This window comes from Coturnix japonica, chromosome 2 (assembly GCF_001577835.2).
Source record: "Coturnix japonica isolate 7356 chromosome 2, Coturnix japonica 2.1, whole genome shotgun sequence".
Classification (NCBI taxonomy): Eukaryota; Metazoa; Chordata; class Aves; order Galliformes; family Phasianidae; genus Coturnix; species Coturnix japonica.
Genome location: NC_029517.1, coordinates 18,056,782 through 18,075,455, shown reverse-complemented (window position 1 = coordinate 18,075,455; position 18,674 = coordinate 18,056,782). Strand labels below are relative to the sequence as shown.

The 18,674-nt window shown below is 39.4% G+C and overlaps 2 protein-coding genes across 8 annotated transcripts in view; both read right to left on the bottom strand.

Annotated features, from left to right (window-relative positions):
- CUBN (cubilin) overlaps positions 1–559 on the bottom strand; it is a 124,735-nt gene extending 124,176 nt beyond the window's left edge. The window contains exons 1-2 of the mRNA XM_015853475.2: positions 398–559; positions 103–232 (exon numbers count right to left, since the gene is read on the bottom strand). Coding sequence (XP_015708961.1) covers positions 103–232; positions 398–516 — 249 coding nt within the window. The 5' untranslated portion in view covers positions 517–559. The remainder of the gene's footprint in view (positions 1–102; positions 233–397) is intronic.
- A 3,723-nt stretch (positions 560–4,282) lies between these two features.
- TRDMT1 (tRNA aspartic acid methyltransferase 1) overlaps positions 4,283–18,674 on the bottom strand; it is a 38,429-nt gene continuing 24,037 nt past the window's right edge. For 6 of the 7 annotated variants that reach the window (XM_032443082.1, XM_032443081.1, XM_015853430.2 and 3 more), the window contains exons 5-11: positions 17,560–17,625; positions 16,044–16,113; positions 15,068–15,151; positions 14,121–14,482; positions 11,171–11,228; positions 10,413–10,542; positions 4,283–6,206 (exon numbers count right to left, since the gene is read on the bottom strand). In XM_032443082.1, coding sequence (XP_032298973.1) covers positions 6,106–6,206; positions 10,413–10,542; positions 11,171–11,228; positions 14,121–14,482; positions 15,068–15,151; positions 16,044–16,113; positions 17,560–17,625 — 871 coding nt within the window. In that variant the 3' untranslated portion in view covers positions 4,283–6,105. The remainder of the gene's footprint in view (positions 6,207–10,412; positions 10,543–11,170; positions 11,229–14,120; positions 14,483–15,067; positions 15,152–16,043; positions 16,114–17,559; positions 17,626–18,674) is intronic. The other variant, XM_032443080.1, reaches the window with a different exon arrangement.

The window sequence follows — 18,674 nt, the reverse complement described above, 5'->3', positions numbered from 1 at the left end:
ATATTAAAAAATAACAATCGTACCAAACACATCAAATATTTGCTGAGAACAATTTTGAAGAAAACTGAATGAAAACATCTCAGGGATAAGTAACTACATCACCTGACTAAACATTTCCGCAAGGTCTTCTTCATTAAGCTTTATTTTCCCCAGTGGTCCAGTTCTAAATTCAATATTTTTGCTGGAGCCGGCGTGGAACACCAGGTTGCCCTGCTCTGAGGACAGACGAGGCCTGTTGTATTACGGGAACAAATAAGAGTTGGTTGGTTGCACATATCTGCTGCCAAAGTGTAGGTTGAAAAGACGTGTGGTAAAGCCACTCAGTTCCCGTTAGTAGTACTTAAAGCCTATCTTATGAGCAAATCCATTTGCAATTGATAATAGCACTGGTACTTACTGTTCATCATAAACGTTTCTTTTCTGCCTCTTTTTTTCGTAGTGGTTTGATTCACAGCTCAATCCAGCAAGCAGGAGCAACACAACTAACAGCCCAGGAACAGGAGCAGCCCAAAGCATTGCTCTCCTCCAGCTGCGCTGAGTTTGAAGTGAAACGTCTTGTGCTGAATTGTACTTTTGAGAGCCGGGCTGCCCTTTGCTCTCACACAGCTCCTTATTCACAAGGTGCCCATGCTGCTGTTCTGTCCCATAAGGGTAATCTTTATCTCGGGTATCTTAAAGTTTGACAGTGTGCAAATAATCCAGACACCCAAGCGCATTTTTTTCTCTTTTGACTGCAGGAGCTTTGAGAAGCAATTAATTGAGACCTGCGTGTGTCTGATCATTGTGCCTTTGACCTTTGGACAGCCAAGCACCCTGTGCTTCAGCACTACACAGCCCAACACTGGCTGCTGTGGGGACAGCTCGCTGACCTGCACATTGAATAAGGAAAGATAATTTGGTAACGTTGAAAAGCCCAGAGAATTACTCCCCCAAAAAATAACTTATTAAAACCACAGTGTCTGGCAAGGAATGTTTGAATTGAAGGAGCAGCTTCCAGCCAGTAATTCACTGAGCAGATGACACAAACAAGTTAGCAGTACCAAACAGCATCCCATAGATTGCAACAGCAAAATACAGTTTTAACCAAATATGGTTGCTCAGAATTGGAAATGGTTCAGTCCCCAGATACTGAGGAGATGATCAAACACAGGGACTGCTTTTTTAGTTGGTTTTTTTTTTCTTTTTGGAACATGTAGACTGCATTCATGATACACACCAGGGCTCCCAAACTCAGGGCCAGCCACAGACAATGGAAAAGACCAAGGAAGGATTTGGGTAGGGCTCAAAAGTAATTGAACAATGCAAATTCATCTGTTCTGAGAGACAAAAATTGCGTATTGCCCACTTCCTTCTACCATTTCAGCAGCACCCATCGCAAAAGAAACATCGTGCCTAACCTCATACCATGGACACCCCTGCTCTTTAGGCCCCTGCAGTACCCAGCCTGGCAACACAGCTCCTCACGTAACCTCTGCTTATGACGAGGTGAGTGGGTCCAAGCTGTGACCCCAGCAGCAGCTCCCATCAGTGGATACTTGAAGAGGTGGGAGGCTGGGGGCAGCCCCATGGCTACTTGGGCCTACAGCTCCACAAGCCATGATGGAGCTCACATCCCATCCTCCCCTGGCACTCCTGCACTCAGCTCATGGCTTTTTGTTTCCTCCCTCCCAGGTGGTGGTTCCCACTTTCCCAGAGTCCCAGGGACTCCATCTAGTCAGTCCTTGTGCCTTCTACTACCTGTCAGGTTTCTGCAGTGTCTCCCTTTCCCCAGATGGTTCTCTTTCTCTGTGACAGCCCATTACTCCTTCCTTTGCTTTTGCCAGTCCCCCTCTTCCCCTCACACAAGATCTCACTGTATTTTCCTCTCCCTGCTTGGAGCAGCTTTGTGTATCTTTTCCTTCCCTACGCTAGGAGCTACCCGTACCTCCGGTCCCACCACAATTCACGTGTTTTTCCCTTTTGCTTAATAGTTAACTCATTTAAGTTGCTCACATTTCAAATCTCTACTGAAGAGAGCAAAACAGCAACAGTTGTAGCTGCTATCTCCAGAGATAACAGCAGCTGCCATTCACTGGTCCTTTCCGTCTCAGACCTTCACAGAGGCCACCGAGCTCCTGCACCTCCTGACCCCACACAGCCTTCTTTTCTGCTCCAGTCTGCACTTTTCACCCAACAGGGAGGTAGTGCCCACAGATAAGCAGGACATGCCCTAAAGGTATGGGACTGAATGAGCTCCACTGCTTTCACAGACAGAAACGATGTGAGGTCAAAGCCTTCAAGCATCTCAGGATGAGATTGGATATGATAAGCATAAATATTAATGTCACCTATAAAATAGACAGAGTTTCCTGTATCACTCGTTTCCTGTGCTCACACAGATTACAGTGCAGGTAACAGCTGCTGGTATTGCCTTGAGGTCTGGAAAAGCAGAGGTGGTGAAGCTTCCCTCCAAACACACAGGCATTCAGGATAGCCCATCATGTCAGCCTGTACTCACTGATGAAGCTCTGGGTACCCATCCCCCCCCAGTAGAATGTACTTATACAGCAAGAAGAAACTATAGGACAATTAAACCTTTCCCCCCATTCTGGTTGAATGTATGCATAGTCCAAGGACTTTGTCCTCCACAAAGTGAGTTATATGTTGGCAGCTTTTGGCCTAGACTTCAGCTGCTGCCCAACTAAACCTTTTCTCCATCGATTGCTTTTACATATTGAGTATGCATTGCTTCTCTCTGCTGCCTGTCAATCTTTGAATCAAGTTTTTCTTTCCAACTAATTAACATGACAAACAGCTACAAGCAATAAACTGCAGAGGATGTGGACAGTGTTGCTAATCCAAGGAGAAAGAAGAAGTAACATCTTTCCTTGCATGCTTTACAGCCTAGAAAATGGTAGATCTGAAGACCAGGTGACTTTCAATGTGCCCTGATTGTAGGATGGAAGCTCTGGACACCTATCTAGACCTTGGATGGAAAGAGCACTCTGGACATCTACCTAGACCTTGCATAACACACTACTTCCATTTTATTTTAACTTACGGCTCTATTCCCAGTGAATGCACCTTAGGCTGGCCAAGTTGAGAAATCTATAAATCATTTTAAGAAGAAAAATAGGTCCATCCTTTTAATTTTACCAAAATAGACTGGATTAAGGCAGCATTTTTGGAGGAACATAATGGAAACCCTGCAAGTATCTGGCATAAGTATAGGGGCTGCTCATTACAGCCAGGAGAGCTGGCATGAACACCCCCTTCTGGGACAGATCATTCCATTACCTCACTGACATTATAGCTGAGAAACATCCTTAGAGAGAATAGTTTGTGCACAGATTTGGCAGGGAGTAACAGAGCATTTGTTTCTCCCTAATCCAGGTTGAAGTTCACCCTGTATTAGCAGCAACACTTTACCACTGTCTTGTGCATCGGTACGTAGCTGTGTTAAATGAAATGGTCGTGCCCATCTACTTCTCCAGCAGCGCATGCTTGCAATGCAAAGGTTCTTCTGTAGAAGACAAGAGAGCACAACCAGAATTCAATATGCTTTAATCGCGCCTAGGAGATCAGCTCAGATGCAGAGATACGACAGGAGCTTTGGCAACGCTCCCTTCTTAAGGGGGGAAATGAAGCTATGGAGGAGGATCCCAGACCTGGCTAATTGTTAAAGAAAAATGAACAACTCACATGTTTTAAATAATTGCAGGCCTAGCCATGTTGCTGCCTTCAATGCAAGTAATGCACATTCACCTGAGCTTCCCTTTAGCTGAGGGGATGCCTCCCACTACTTTTATCTACACATCCCTCAATGCTCTTTCCTTCTCTTTCTAGTAATAGTCCATGCTCAAAGTGACGGAATGTCTAAAGAACACCATTTCGAAGCACCAACCTAGTATATGAGGGATCAACAGCCACAGTACGGCATCTACTGAAACAGGGGCAACTGAAGAACAGCATCAGAAGGGTCAGTTCTCTGGTCAAGGGGTGGCTGCCCAAAGGTATCAAAACTCAGGAGTCCTTTCTCCTTCTCATCGCTCCCTTCCTCCGCCACCTCCTCTTCATACACATCTGTAAAGCTTTATGTAGCACCCTCCTCAGCAGCTTCCATACTCTTTCTCACATCAATCCTTAGATTTCTCCTGCTTCTCAGCACGCTGCCCTCTGACACCTGCTTAAGATTTTGCTCCCTGCTCACAGCTGATGAAGTTAATCAGTTACCTGCTGATGAAGTTAAACTAGCAGGCTGGGGAATCCAGGTTTTTGGGTTTTAATAGTAAATAACAAAGAGTTTTGACTTCAGCTGTAATTTATTTACTTCCCCAGTTCACCCTTGGTTCCTTTATCACAATGAAAGCAGAGATAACATATACCTGTTTTTTCCTGTGTTACAAGAGTCACGCTGTGTCAAAGCATCATGTTGCTTTTGCGAACCACCATGTTGTCGCTTCCTATTTTCTGTTTCATCCTCTTTTAAAATCAGATCAGTTCCATTGGTTTTATTCTTTTCTACTGATAATTCCAGTCCTTTCAACACACTCAAATTGCTTTAACGTATGCTGCAGATATTTTTAGGGAGTGCTTGCTGGAATTCATTTTGGACATTACGCTTAGTTTCTTACACTTTAGCATGCATTTTCCTTGACTGCTTCTACTTCATACACTATTTATGTCCTGAAACGTCAATAATCTTCAGGTTGTTACCCAAATCTTAGTTTGCCTCCTCCAAATTCTCACGTTATTTAAGTGCAATGAAGAAAATACATGTAGTTTTAAAACCCACATCTGATGTTGTGGGCCAGCATAAGAAAATAGGAGGCATTACTTTTGGAGCAGCCCTTGTAAAACTCATCACTTCGAACAGTAAGACCATTTAATGCTGAACTTCAGTATGATTAGCAAATAGAAGAATCAAAGGATGGGCTGGTATGAAGAGTTAACCCAAGAGAGGTTGGGAATAGTTAAATGTTCTATGTGTATTAGAAATTTGCAAGAGCTACCACAAAATTTATAGAGCCACAAGCACAGGAAGATGCACCTTGTCTGGAAAATGCTGAGTTCGTGTATAAAAAACATTCAAACCCCTGATTTAAAAGATTGGCATTTCACCATTACCAAGGTAATGAGAAAAGAAGCACTCGCTCAGTTCAGCTTCACTTCTGTTACAGGTTTAGAAGATCTATTATTATCTCTCTCAAGAGCCAGAATATGTAGTAACTAGTTACTGATCTATTGGTTGCATCTACACAATTAGAACCACCTTAACACACAGCTAACTATGGTTTGTAACATCATCAGCTTGCTTTCACATGGTTTAGCAGTAGGCACGGCCTCACATCAGCCCAGTAGTTTCTGCCACTCACATCCATGAAAACACAAAGTTTTAAGCTTTTACATGTAGGTCGTTGGTAAGGAGCAATGATCTCATCCTAAATAACGTGAGTGAGAACAGAAACGGCCATGTTGTTATCAGGGCTATGATAATCTTGAAGTATTTTTATTCGGCTGAACAACTCATACAAAACAGACACAGTTGGGTTCCAGAAACCTGAAAGTATTCAGACACGATCAGACAAACCTAAACCACAGATGACAATGGGTCTTCTTAAAAAGTCCTCACAAAATACTGAGTTTAACACTTCTGCTAGACTTAAAAAAATAATTAGATCATATATACAATAAATCTGTTTAGAATGGATTGCTGATATTCACAGGTGGAAACATTTTACACGCAGAACCTTGTCTTTGTACTTAATGAAAGCAGCTTTGCCGTTTACAGCCTTTTCACATTGCACTGAGAACAGCTTTCAGATGAAATTGTTTTCTCCACTTTTATTGAGACACACGTGATTATTTCTGCTATTTTTCAGTTGCAAAGTAAAGCCAATATCTATAAGGAGCAATTAATTCCTGGAAACTTCCATTTCAATAAAGGACATCCGGAGTGCAAATCCACCACGACTGAAAGGTATTTGAACACATCAGGACTATTTAGCAAAATATCTGGAGGTGTATTTGTTAGATCCGATGTTTGTTAGGCTGCCATCAGCTTTCTCATGAGAGACTGAAGTATTTTCTGTCACCAGTCCACAGTCGTCCAATTCAGGTTCTAAATTACCCAAGTAGAATGGAGATCAGTTTTGCCACCACACGTACGTTGAGGCTATTTCCCAGAAGCCGGTAGCATTGCTTTATTGATACTTTGTCAGGAAAGCCTAAAATAAAACAGCACAGAGTCATTAGTCTGGGTTTATCCCTGGCTTTAATATATCCCTTTTTTTCAGTGCACAGTTCTTAATTCAGTTACCAGAAATATAGATTTCATGCATACAGAAACACACACCCCTCCAGTTCACAGATTACTACGTACAACTGTGCACTGCACAACCGCTGCTCAGGAGAAAATGGAAAGAGCAATGTAGCCACAGGAGAAAGAAAATCAAATGACTCCACAGATACACTAAAATGCATTTCATTATAGGCTATATATTGTAACTCCGATCTGAGGCCCTCTAACCAGTTATGGAAAATTAAATTAGTCTCACATTGCAAGATACTACCAGTACAGATCAGGCTATAAGGAAGGTTTATTCAGGGAGAGATTAAGCAGCTGAACAATTTTCCATGTAATTCAATGCTGTCCTTGTGGAATGCACTCAGAAATACAGACACCATCAAATGCCCTTCACATTGTAAGTACATTGACTGGCAAGAAGAAAGGAGGACCAGAAAATGTTAAACTGTTCCAGGTAATGTGAAAGGGCTGTACTCTGTATTGAATGTGTAATCGAAGGTGACCAAGCTTCTGAAAGTTAAGAAGTTGCCAACTGGCTGCTCTGCTGTACCCGTCCTTGCTTGCACTCTCAGCTTACTCCAGCTACAAACTCAAGTGTGCCTGCTTCAAACTGACTGAAAGATGGAAGCCAGTGGTGATTCAACTGTTATGGTCATCTGCTGAGCTGCTGAAACTTCATCACGTTCAATTATTTGCTCATTCCCTAAGAATAAACACCTAAATTTGACCCTCAGCTCATCACCACCCGGTTTAGCTTTGACGCACAAACAATCGGTGTGAGGAAGAAGTGATATCTATATTCTGAAGTTCCCGGAGCACCTCAGATAAAATCCTTGTCCAGACAGAGCTCAGGAGAGAACATGGCTGGGTAGCTGCTGAGCCAAGGGTGGGAAGCTGAGGAGGAGGTGTCTGGGAGGAATTGTTCCATCCTCCTTTGCCAGTTATTAATGCCTTGAATATGGGCTGCTTTGGTAAACAGGTTTTCTGCCAACTCCAGCCATTCTGCTCAGCTTCTCAGTGCTCAAATTTGGGCACCCATACTTCTCTCTTTGGAACAACCATTTCCATTTCCCCACACACTTACTTAAATAGTTTTCACGTTGTATCACTGAATAAGGTACAGAAACTACACATTTCAGAAGAGTATATTAAAATAAATGTGTATTTATGCACACACACACGTGCTCTTAAAGCTCAAGAAGCTTATCTGAACACTGATAATTTCAGTTTCTCCTTCTGCCTTTTGGCAACTGGAAGCCAGAATTCATTTTCAAGGCTGTTTTCTTTATCCCAAACCTCCTTCCATCTGCCTGTTTACATCATCTCACATCTTCTGTCTTGGAGGAAGAGTAACCTTTATCAGGACAGATTTAACAACTCATACCAGAACGCTGGTACTTACTGCACAGATCTCACCATATCATTTAGGTCTCGCATGTTACTTGGCAATGGTGAAGCCTTGACAACATGCACTACCATGGAGTGCTGGCTTTCCACCAGCCTGCCATTTGTTTCTTAATAGCTTACACACATTGCTAAGAGGAAAAATGGAAAAGGCCTCCTGACATCACACTCATGAAAGCAGGTCACAGGTGCAAAAACGCTCTGATCCCTTTTAATGATATTGCTGTGGGACCCATGATTAAGACAAATGACTGCACATTTTTTCACTGACCTATAGCGCAATTACAATTTATACACTGAGATGTTAAAAGCACAAATAAATCTGTTAATGTTAAGACAAGACAATGATTTTAGCTCTACGTCTCGTCTACTTGAAAACACCATCCATCTGTTAAAATAGAGACACAATTATGCTGCATTTAGATGCAATAATGTTTGTTATAAAAACGCTGTGGCTGCAGGGAGCAACGTGTTGGTGTTGTCACAAAGCTTCCTGACATTCTGCTCATTTCATTTTCAGCTCTTATAGTTTTCTTGTTTGTTCATTCATTCATTCCTTGAACAAACAGTTGCAGTGGGTACAACTCCAGGCTTCTTGGAACTCAAAATTTCAACCAAATCTTTGCTAAAGAACACAGATGCAGTGAAATTACAGTGTATTTTCCTCTGAAAATTCCACACTCACATCTGAAATTTAGTATGGAAGAAATGTAATCAGTGATGCACTCCTTACAGTAGCCATAAATACAGCAACTTCAGGTCTTTTCAACAAAATGTAAATCCTGAAAAGAAACTCAGAGTAGCTCAGTTCACCAGATTCTCATCAGCATAGAGCTGAGTAACACTTTTATTTCCCCTCTACATGTACAAAGTGGCAAACATCTAGATTAAAGCAAAGGAGAGAAATGTCAGACTTAGTATAGAATTCTGTGATTCTATGAAATGAGATTTGTGACTCAGTGCACAGGGAAAACCTTACTGTGCATAATATGAATCAGGATTACATGTCACAGGAAGCCGTGGGATACGAGCCTTGTCCCATGTGTTGTGAAAGCTGGAAAAGTAGTTCAGTGAAAAAGGGAACTGCAAGAGCTGTAAAGGAGGTCCCATCATTAAGGCAGAAGAGTCTAGCACTGTAAGAGCTGTGATCTGTCCCTGGCTGCTGTGCATTTCTCTGGTGACAAGTTTGCCAAGTGATCACTTCATAGATAGTGACTATCTGGATGCTCCTCAGATTCAGAAACCTGACTTGTTCAATTGCGGTTTGCAGAAACATGGAAAGCAACAGCTGCCCCTGAAGGAGAGCTCTGTACAGAGAAAGCTTAGCATCATCCCGAGTGCTTTCAAACAATAAATCTCACTCAAACACATGGAGTCATCCAACCATAAATCTCTGTGCCTTGGTTCAGTCCCTATTAAATACAAGCAACGTTAACTCTAGTACACCTCTTAGTGGTATTGCAAAGACTGATCCAACGTTTGGAAAACACAAGCTACTATAACAAGCATTGTATTAAAAAAAAAAGAAAAGAGATGATCCTGTGTTCAAAACAGAACTTAAACATTATTATAAGCCCATACATGACTAATCTAGGCATGTTTAGCTCAAGTTTCTTTACAACAACGAAAGTCAGTATGCAACTGAGAGATGGTAAGATAAATGACATCTTATAAAAGACAGATCTATTAAAGAAGGCAGGCTATGAAATACTCCTGCACACTGACATCTAACTCAACATGGCACTCATGAATAAAGCACTGATCAAGTAAGCTTAGTGGTGTCAACTCTAATGGCTGTGCAACCTTGATGACATTGTTTTAATGTATTTTTTTAAAATGCAATTGCTAGGAATAAATAATAATAATAATAATAAAAATCCTAGAGATACAGAAGGAAAGAAATTATGCAAACTATCAGCACACCTCAGAACCAGAAGCCGCTCAGAAAGCTGGAATATATATATATATATTACTCAAGGTCACTGGTGTCCTGGAAGTTCGTATTGCTGAGATACAATAAACTGATCTGATGTGATGGCAGCAGACCAAGATCCTCAGCAGACAGTAACAGCTCCATTTCTTTGTCTTTCCTTGCTGAAGAGCAAGGAAAACTCTGGTGCAATTATTGTTGGCTTAATTCCAGTTCACAGGTGTGTAATATACTGGTATTGCCCAGTCTTGCTCCCTGACTCCCTTGTCTCCACAAAAACAGAAGATGAAGTAACTGACACAGGGCTACGACTGCCTTGTCTAGAAATTAGAGAAGACTTAAAAAGTCGTTAATTGAAGAGATTCATTACTCTTACAAAGTAACTTACAAATCTTCTTTCATTACAAAGAAGCATTTGTGTACTGTGAAGTTATTTCCTTTCTGTTACCAAATGCAAACATATGAAAGAGAGCAAGCAGCTCAAACAGTGAGAACTAAGACATGCTAAGCTGGAAGGATATGTTGATTTATTGGTTATGGGTAATGTTGGCTGCTGAGTAAATAGTTTCAACCGTAAAACAAAGATATTCCTTCACTGTCATTCAGCAATACAGTACTTCTCATGGTAAAAGGAAATTTTTAGAGAAAAGTCAGACAATTAGTAAGAACAGATCAGAAAAGCCGAATGGCAGAAAAAACTTGCAAAATAAAACATACATATTACTCCCAACCAAAAACTACATTGGCATAACTGGAGAATGAAGTAGAAGTGCATACTATGCGAGCACATACCAAATTCTGGAGGGAATCCATGCAGATTTGCTATTTCTCTTGGAGTAAAATACCTCAGTTTTAGTGTTGTCAGTTTCATAAGCTTCTCTTCTTCTGTTAAACTCTCAATGTGCTTAAACACTGATTCAAGCTACAGAGAATATCCAAAACAACAGGTATCACTGACACAGGCAGAAAGTGAAATTACGCTGTAATACTCACATCACAACAGAGCATTTCTTCGATTATCACAGTGCCAAAGTCAATTTGAAAGCGTGTTAACTGTTCTATTTTTGCAGCCAATATCTTAATATGAGCACCAACAAGAACAAAGTCAACACTGCCATAAAGGAACACATCACATCTTCCCCAAGTTTACAAGCTGTACCAATACTTAATGAGGCAATCAAAGGACTATAAACATTTGTTAATGACAAAATATTGACTTAGTATAGCTCAGAATGATCATACATATATGCAAGTTAAGTAGTACAGATGCAGCTTAACTGCTTTAATCCATTTACTTTGGGATTATTCAGAATTCCAAACTGAATTCCTCTTATGCTTAGAAATACCTTACAATATTAGTGAGTGGCACAAAAGTGCAGGAGGAAAAGCCTCATCTGAAAAACATAACGTGTGAATACTTTCTACATAGGCATACATATATACTTTCTATAAAGGCAGTTTTGTTGTAGTATTCAGAGAAACAAAGCAGAAGGAAGACAAAACAAGCGTTAAGACAAGTATTTCTCATATATTAGTCTAGTCATACTCACCTGCACATCTACTGCTGTCTGCAGAACTGAGCCAGTCCCTTCTACATAGTGCCCATACCTTAACAAAAACAATCTTAAATGAGTATTTTCATTGCACCTTGGCACTAACAACTGCAGAAATGCAGGATGAGCTTCATTTGCTGTAATTAACGAACAGCCTTCTGGATTGATTAAGGAAAAGGCCTTGTTATCAACAATGCTAATTCTTGAAATGCAGTAGCCTCTGAAGATAACCTCTGGGGATGAGTCTGCAATCAATGCACAAGGGTTTAACCATGCTAATGCCTTATATAAGGAAAGGAACTCAAGCACAGCATCATCAGAAAGGCCCATCCGCATTGCAAACATCGATTTTACACTAAGGCAAAATATGTCAAAGGCCAAATGGTCCTGGTTCTAATTGGCTGACCATATTAAAAGCAGGACCATTAAGCGTGATCCTGCAGCTTTTCAATCAATCCATTAGGAACAAAGTAGTTCAGTCAGATTTAACTTTTGCTTGCTTGCAGATTTTCCACAAAGGGAAGGGATGGGGGATGGGCTTCTATGCAGAGAAGCAGAAGAAAGAAAGAAATGAAAAGCAGCATCCAACTAAACAGTAAGTGCACTTACACTATAAAAACACAGGACAGCTTTTTTTTTGCTTCGTGGTTGATTGCATAACAATATGTTTACTCTGTACTCTCTTCCAGGCTATCATTTAAATATAATCATGGGCTTTCAGAAACATGCTCTGATGGTCTAACTATGATACAAATGAAAGTACTGAACAGAACAAGACTGAATCAAGTCAGTCACTGGCTTTTGCAGTACAGAAGAACCTGGAAGATCCCCGCATCAGACAGGAGTGGTCTGCATCAACCATTAATATATAATATACTATCCTCAAGTCTTCTCTGCATAACTGTAAAGACTGTTGAGTTTCAAGCCTACTAACTCCACAATGAATAAAGGAGTGGTCTGCCTTCATCAAAGCCATAATGACCCAATATGACTCAAATCTCAAGAATTTCTTCATCTGGAAACGCTTATGAGAAGTTCCGCCAGTGTCAGTGAAACCAACAGCAAGATTTAAAATAAAATACGAATAAATCCTGTTTCAGATCAGGACAAAGTGACTTAAACACCAACACCACATGAAATTGAACTGTAAACATATAACACTTAATTGGTTAGCAGCACTCCGAAAATTCCCTAATGCCACATTTAATACAGTAAAACACGCAGCACTGAGGAATCCTCATCTTACATGGTATCTAATACTATTTGATCTGACTTCAGCTGGATGCATCTGAGACAAAATATGTAAACATGGATAAATTTCAAAGTGGTTGTTCAGAGTTTTATGGGGAAAATAGGATTTGTTAAATGTGATACATGCCTTCGAATGCACTCTAAATAACTGTTATTAAAGAAAACACAAAAAAAGATCCAGTTGGTAGAGCCAACTAGATTCAAAAATGAAGGTTGTCCCATCTTTCCTTTCTTTAAATGTGGACAGATGGGCAATGTTAGACTGAATGTCATTAATTATTATTGCAGTTGCTGACTACAGAAAAATTAACATGCCTACCTTGGACTCAGAACATAATTAGAAATGAGAAATTTTGCCACAGTGAAAAATGATGCATTGATTTGGGGATATTTCATTAGCAGTTATAATGAAAGAAGCAGGTGGCTTATGAAATTGCAGTCCTAAATTTTCACCTGACTCGTGATTGTTTCCTTACACCCCATCTTTATTTCCTAAGCTTTATAAAAGCTGAGTTTCAAACATTAATACGATATTTCCTGGCATATTCTGTCCTTAGAGAGAATTTTCTGTAACTAATATTGCACTATTTCTGAAAGCTGTTCTTGTCAGCATAGCAAGAATTTATGAGTCCAGGATAATTTGAATCAAATAAATAGTTTTCATTTACTCTGTTCTTCAAAACGGTAATTTTCCTCCTTTACAACTTCAGACCTTACAAACACATTCCTTAGAGAAACCAATAACATTTGCACTCTCAAGAAACTCAGCAACCATCTTCAAATTATCTAGGAGCTGGCAGGTTCTGCTCCATGTCTCAAACATCACATTTTGCCCTAAACTCCATCAGAGCTTTCTGACCCACAGTGTTATGTCAGAAGCAGAAAGGCAAACAAAAGCACTGATGTAATGTGCTGGAGGTCTCTAAATTAGCAATGACTGAAGGAGGCATATCCAGATCATCTTCAGCACACGAACCCTGCTGGAGATAACTCAGGATATCTGAAACCTCCAGGCTCTAACTGGCACTTTCCAGTACCAGTGCATCCAGTGGAGAAGCTCCTGACAGGTTGCCTGTGGTAATTCAAAAGACTCAACAACCTCTGCCAGTCAAACTTAAAATTCCAAAGCATGAATCAAAAAACTACTAGACAGAAAAGCACTGATGTTCTGCTCCATCAAATATGATTTGTAACGCTGCAACCTAACTGGTTTTATGATATACGGCCAATTCACAGCTATTCTGACCTACACAACTGAAATATTCAGGAAATCAATAAAATGTACAGTGGAGACAGTTTTAATGAGGAATGGATCTGTCATGCATGGCACTTTGTAAAAGCAGTGAGCAATATAAAGAAATTCATTAATGAATCAGTACTATACCAGTCTACTGGAACCATATTTCCGCAGGGGTAATTAAGCTTCTGTGAAGGTCAATAACAAATGGCAGTGTCTTTTGTGAATGCATTTTTGGAGTGGGCACATGATGTTCTGCCAGACAGTCTCATGCTGGCATTCCATTCAATTAGGAAGCATGCTATATAAGGAGATTTTTCTATCTTTTTCTTCTCAGATGCCTGTTTATTGTTTTTGTTTTTGTTTTAATTTATTTAATTTTTAGTACACAAACGAAAGCACAATACACACTCAAAGTTTCAGGACATGATTCAGCATTACACTTTAATTACAACTTACCCTTTTGTAAAGCATGTGGATCTCCGGCAAGTAGGTTTAACGATGTCTAACAAGAAAGCGTAGCGTAACAAGGACTTGGGTGCTAAAAAATACTGACTCATTTCTTCATTTTCCTCTTCCAGGAAATCTTCTAACATTTGAATAGAGGAATCATTGTCCTGATTATGCTTCCTTACCATTTCTTCTGCTGTTTCAAGCTTAAAAAGAAAGGCCCCCTTTGGTAAGTGTCCCTTCTTGCTGCTGCAGTCAGGATCAGTATTTGAATCCAGACTCTTCTCTCCAGAAGGAAAGGAAGAACTAGCTTTGTCAACATTGTCCTTGCATAACTCTTCTAGACTCTGATCTGGGAATCTTGTCAATATCTAAGAAATAAATTATGAGAAAGATTAAAGAACTTCATTTGATAAACAACTTGACAGCAGAAACTGTAGCAATTAAGGACTACTTTAGAGATGCAAATAACCATTTGATGTTATTTTTACAAAGATTAAAAAAACAAAAACAAAACAAAACAAACAAAACAGAAATAAAGTTACCATTGAGATCAGCTGGCCTTAACAGCAATGTATGATGGAAACAATTGCAAATAGTTGCCTTTACTAAAAGAGTTTCCTCCTCAACTGCTTAAAGCCAGCTAAGCTACTGATTTGCATTTCAGTCCTTCCAAGACACAGCATCCAGGCCAAAGAAAAAGGAACAGAATTTAACTTTTCTGTTGATATCACAGAATGTCCTGGGTTGAAATGGACCTCAAAGATCATCGAGTTTCAGCCCCTTTGACAGGGCTGCCAACCACTTGACCAGGCTGCCCAGAGCCACATCCAGCCTGGAGCCACAACCAGCCTAGAACATCTCTAATCCACTCACGTCCACAATGCTAAACTGAAAATTTAAACTACAATCTTCATTAAATCAAGACAATTTAAATAACAGACATTAAGACTCACCTGACTAGGAGCATGAAAGAAAAATGGCTCTTGGTGAAGCTTTGCAATTAGAAAATACCGCAGCCTAGAATTGGGAATGCCAAGCTGCAAGCAAAAATCCACCAGTTTTTAGTCAATGTCTTAAACGGAGAAGGAATTATCTACTGTGTTGTAAAAGTTACCTATTACTATTTACAGCAATAAAATTACTTCACACTACTGTATTTTGCCACATAAGAGATACCAAAATTAATTGGTAGTACCTAAATACTTCTAATGAACCATGAACGTAACTCCCATGCCTAGGTAACCTCAAAGAAACAAGTAGGCATTTTTTTCCTCATGATTCTGATTTTCTCAGTAAATGAACAGGAACATTAACAAATTGTTATCGAGGAAAGAAGAAATATGAGGCACATCACTGTTTCCCAGTGACTTTATAGAAAACTGCTTGTTTTATAAAACAGGAAAAAGGTTTCTCCTTTTATTACAAGGAACTACAGGACTTCCAACAATGAAATAAATGTACAACTGGCTTTCAAGTTACTCCCTACCACGTTTTGTCAAATGCATGTGGTACTTCACTGATCCTATTTAGTCTTGCACAATCTGGCACCTCTCTTAATTCTTTTCTAGTTGCCAAGGAAACACACAAACAGTGGCCCTGCCCCCACAAATGACAGAGTCATGTTTTCTCTGCTGAAAAATCACAGGCATCAGCAGTTCTGAAGCAATGAGGCTCCTACAGGGAAGCACCTTCTTGGTTGAAGGTTTATGTTCACATCTACCTTAAAAAAGTGGTAGAAAAAAATGCATGACTTGAATCACAATAATAACATCAGTAAGATAATGCCAGTGTTCCAAGGAGAAATCAGTCGTGTCAGATGGCTCCCACTCAGAAGATCCACTTTTCTAATAAAACACGTCATTTTCAGATGTCCTTGGGCTCAGGGCTGTTTGAACAGTTAAATAATCTTAGAATAAAATTAATACTCACACAGGTTGGAGACAAGAGGAATTCTTGATATAAATATCCACACGTTTCTAGTGTTCGCAGAAGTTCACATCTGGCAGCAAGAAGAATCGAGAAGCAATTATGCTCTTCATAAGACCTTATCAACCCTTTAAGTTCTTTTTATCCTAAGTAAAAACACATCAAATGTAATACTTTAGGTACTGACATTTCACATTTAGTGAAGGAATCAGAGAATTATACATGTAAAGTAACCCATTTCTGAACTTGTAGAGACAACATACAAAATGCAGCGTTACTGCAGTTAAAAATGACCACTACAAATTCACAAGTACCTAACACATACTTTGGTGCTAACACCCCTTCAAAAATATTCCATCTCTAGAACTGTACATCTCTAGGTGAACATGCCAGCAAGGAAAATAATAAGAAAGCAAAACTTCCCCTTCAATGTGAATTATAAAACTTGACACTAAAATTGATACAAATGGCTCACTGTTTCCCTCTGTTCATGCATATGATATCAGCTAAACTTAATAAAATGGTTAAGCCAAAAAGTTGCGGATCTGACAATAAAAGCAAGCTTGGCCTATGCAAGCATTAAAAAAAAAAATCACTGACACTGAAGTCTTCCTGAAATGACTTGCCTTTCCTACTCCATGCAGGCTGTATATATGCAGGCTATATATAAATTACAAACTGTGACCTGTATCTGACACCGTATGTGACACTGCATCCCAAGACAAAGCAAGCATTCTGACCAGAGCGTTTTCTGAGTTACAAACTGTTCCAAACACTGGCCAGCAAGGAACAGCCTTAGAAATCTCAGGCTCTCCAGGAGCAGTCCAAATCTCCAACATGACTGCTGCATGCTTTAATCACTGAGAGAGCGTAAATGTCTCCCTGCTGCCTGGCAAATACATTAGGAAGCATGAAGAAGCTGACTGCTCTCCTTTGATTTAAGAAATGCAAGGAAAAATCCTACTTTATTTCCAGCAAGAAATGAGAAAAGATGACTAAATCCCTGTCCCCTCACAAGTGAGGAAAATGGTCCTGTTGTCATTAAGTGATCTTACCACCAACTTTCCTCTTCCATATTTCATACTCTCTTTATGAACCATTTTATAGCAACTGTGAACCATTGAGAGCAAACTACCAATAAAAGTACTGAAGAAAGCTACTTCATTCTATTGTGATCTCAGCACAAGATACCAAGAGCTCCTGTAAATCTGGTAGAATCCAAAAACACTCCTTGAAAAATAATATTGTTCCTTTGTAAAGGACACCAAGTCATCCAAGAAAAACAGCAGTCAAGTTCTAGTCTGTTTTATCTGCTTAGATAAATAAATAGTTATTTATTGTGTTCCTTTCACATCCCAAGACTTTAATTCCCAAATTAAAACAGCATATTTTACCTACAACTGCTAAGTGTGCAATCTCACTATTGTCTTCTCTTAAATTCCAGCAAATAAAAACCCTGCTTTCTCCTAAGGAAAATGTCCTTTATTAAAAAATAAGCCACGTATAAGTCAGACTTTACCTTGCAGAAGAGGATTCAAATCCTTTAACATTTTCTAAAAGTAGGTATTTTGGAAGCTTCTGGAGCCTAAAAGAAGGAAGAAAATATCAACAGATCAGGGCTGCAAGAAGAAAACTACATTATTGTATTTATCTACATATTTGTTTAGCTACAAGTTCAAAATATTTCTATATCACGCTAGCCCATAAAAAGATGTACTTCAACTTCCAAAGTTGCACAGATCAAGTAATTCCCATATGAATTAGAAATGTGAACTGTTGGTTATTCCAAACAACAATAAAAACCACTTTCATGGACACATCCTATGTACGTACTTTTGAAAACATACAGCACTGTCCATTTCCTAAAGCACGTTATTGCAACACAAAGATTAAGTTTGTAATAGAAAATGACAGGGGATGAAAAATACTACAATTTACCCATGGAATAGAACACTTTTTTTTATTTAAGTACTTAAATCTTAAATCAATGTTAAAATACTACACCTACATTAGTGGCAAAACATCAAATTCAGCATTCATTTCATTGCTTTAACAAATACTACCTTTAGAGCTCAAACTCCATATACTCTCAATTTTCTGTACTTAATCTTTTCCTTTTCATGAGAAGGGAAGGAGAAGTAACTGAGGTTAAGCAACATCAGTGCAGAGATCTGGAAATTCCAAAACCAGCTTATTAAATCTCTGGAGAAAGAAACATACCAAAACTGTATGTGCCAGGGACCATTCGGACAATTTAAAACCATAAATGATCAGACTGAAGTTACAAGGAACATCCATTGGAACTAATACTCTAGTAAGACTAACATAGATACACAATATCTGCAATATACAAGATCTCAGAGCACTGTACAGGAGCAGAACTTTAATGCCAACAGACAGTAATTCCAGGTTTATTGAAGTTGGGAAGTGATTTCAGACCGTACTGATGTAAATCACAGCAGAATTTGTTTTGGCAAATTCCGAAATATCATCAGTTACAGAAATTCACATGAATAATTCCAACGTTTGACAAGAAATCTGTAAGTGTACAAACACGACAGCAAATAGGAAAGTACTGAAAATAACATTGAGGTGAAAAAAAAAACCATCAGCCAACCCCCCTGGGCAGGAATG